The following is a 2,500-nucleotide window of genomic DNA, read 5'->3' on the forward strand; positions in this document are numbered from 1 at the left end:
AGAGAAGAGAGAGAGAGAGAGAGAGGGAGAGAGAGAGAGAGAGAGAGAGAGAGAGAGAGAGAGAGAGAGAGAGAGAGAGAGAGAGAGAGATAGAGATAGAGATAGAGATAGAGATAGAGATAGAGATAGAGATAGAGATAAAGAGAGAGAATCAGAGAGAGAGAGAGGGAGAGGGAGAGAGAGAGAGAGAGAGAGAGAGAGAGAGAGAGAGAGAGAGAGAGAGAGAGAGAGAGAGAGAGAGAGAGAGAGAGAGAGAGAGAGAGAGAGAAAGAGAAAGACAGAGAGACAGAGAGGTCGAATGAAAGAGTATCATCGAATGCGAGTGTGTGAGTGGGGAACAGCCGCATGAGTTTGAATTCCTATCGTTGGCTCCACTTCTGTTTTGCTTTAATGGTTCTTGTCAGACACAGTAGGGCAGATCGGAGAAGCGAGAACGACAGGCGACGCTTCCAACCAACTGTATAGGTCCTTGGTTGTTGTTGTTTTTCTGATATGACTTCAGCTAGCCTTGTGAGGAAAGATTTTGCCTGAGTGCCTTTTTCTCCCAGTAGTGTGTAAGCTCTTTGGTCTATTGATTTTGATTCTTTATGAGAACACTCTAGTTGTTTATAAGATGCTGTCAGATTTTGACCCCGATGGCGTGGAGCTACAGATTCGGATATTGAAGAAGGCTTACTGTTTACTGTCCAGAATCCTCGCGAACTAAGGTCAACACTCGCCTCATTTGACAAGTCGGTCGTTTAATAGGTCAATCTGTCGCCTTCCAGACGCAAAAGAGGTGTCATTTGTCTTGCAGCTTTTTGGCTGTTACGAATACAGACAAAGGCTCTCTTCTTATACTTCATTGCGTGTCTGACATCAAGGGAAGCACCGCATGAGCACTGGCTTGCTAAACCTTCCACTGACCGTAACCAAGAGTTATAACATCAGTCAATTCTTTGTTGCGACTGAAGCCCCTGGTTTTGATTGGCAAGGCTGTTAACCAGTTCGATGCTCCGGTTCTGTGCCACCTCTATATAAGTTATTCGTTTGCCGTGAAATGAATGAGGGATAGTATTAGAATTTCGGTGCATTATCTCTGAGCTAATTTCGCCGGGTTTGAGATACCCGTTCCTTCCAGGCGTAGTTCTATTGTGTCTCTCTCAAAAGCGTTACACTTTTTTAAAAGAGCTGGGATGAGCATATCTATTATGGTTTTACTTAAGCGATTGAAACATGTGCCATGTCTGGAACTTCTCTCATCAGGAAGATCCACTGACGTTTGTGTCTGTGTGTGAATATTGTATAGGCTGTACGAGGTTTTGTTATTGTTGTGTATGATTATGACATATCCAGTTATCTCTTTTGACCTATGGAAGTTCCCAGATGGCGCTGACTACTAGTTATTTCCGTTTTGCTATCTGGAAATATTTGTACGGTATGGTTTTAGTGTTCTGGCTTTACAATAAGACAGGGTTATTTTGTGTTTGCAAAGTAGCCTATTTAGGGTTGCGCCTGTTTTATCTTCTGAGTATGGTTGTTGTTTGACGTCGGTAGTGTCATGATTGATTTTCTGTCGGAGAACTGACATTTCCATGCAATGCCAAGGCCACTGATCGTCCTGTCAATGTTGAGCCTTCGGTTGACACGATCTTGGCCTCTCTCTTCCCATTATAGATTTAGTGATGAACAGGATGCTTGGTAAAATGTATTTGTTGTTGATATATGGGTCTACTACTCTTGCTACTATCACTACTACTACTACTATTGCTACTATCACTACTATCACTACTACTACTACTATGCTACTACTTCTACTACTACTACTACTACTATTACTTCCACTACTACTACTATTACTACTACTACCACTACTATTATGATTACTATTACTACCACTACTATTACAGTTACTATTACAAGTATTACTATAATCACTACTATTTGTTGTCATTTTTCATTTCATCATTATTGTTATTGTTTTTTCGTAATCGCTATTATCATCAGAAGCAGTAGTATAATTACATTTATCATCATCATTATCAATAGCAGCAGTAGTGGCTGTATACCATTATGATAATCCTCCCTGTTACAATTACCATTACCAATTACCATTACCAAATACCCCAGGCTCTCGCATCGACAAGAACTGGTTTATCATCCGGGACTCCTCTGTGAAGACCGACCGACTCATGACCCTGCAGCCGTACGACGAGCAGTGCCCAGTGCCAGTCACGCCGGGCACGCGGGAGGCACTCATGGAGCTCTTCCAGGTCTGTGGCCACTGCTGGGTGGTTGGTTTCTTTGTGAGATTGTTTATATATGCTTGGATAATATTTCTTGTGCTTATTTGAAACCTAAGCGAAGGTGTCTTTTTTTTCTGTGAGATTTTTTAGAGGTTTGAATAAGGCTTATAAATGCCTACATGGAATGCAAGTCTACATTAAAAAAAAAAAAAAAAAAAAAAAAAAATATATATATATAAATATATATATATATATATATAATATATATATATATA

General features: G+C 40.6%; 1 protein-coding gene across 1 annotated transcript in view; it reads left to right on the forward strand.

Annotated features, from left to right (window-relative positions):
- Slob (Slowpoke binding protein) overlaps nucleotides 1–2,500 on the forward strand; it is a 139,504-nt gene that overhangs the window by 89,447 nt on the left and 47,557 nt on the right. Inside the window, 1 exon segment of the mRNA XM_086543510.1 lies at nucleotides 2,110–2,252. Coding sequence (XP_086399636.1) covers nucleotides 2,110–2,252 — 143 coding nt within the window.

The sequence above is a fragment of the Penaeus japonicus genome, unplaced genomic scaffold (assembly GCF_977035675.1).
Source record: "Penaeus japonicus unplaced genomic scaffold, GWHDUDI00000001_assembly GWHDUDI00000013, whole genome shotgun sequence".
Lineage (NCBI taxonomy): Eukaryota > Metazoa > Arthropoda > Malacostraca > Decapoda > Penaeidae > Penaeus > Penaeus japonicus.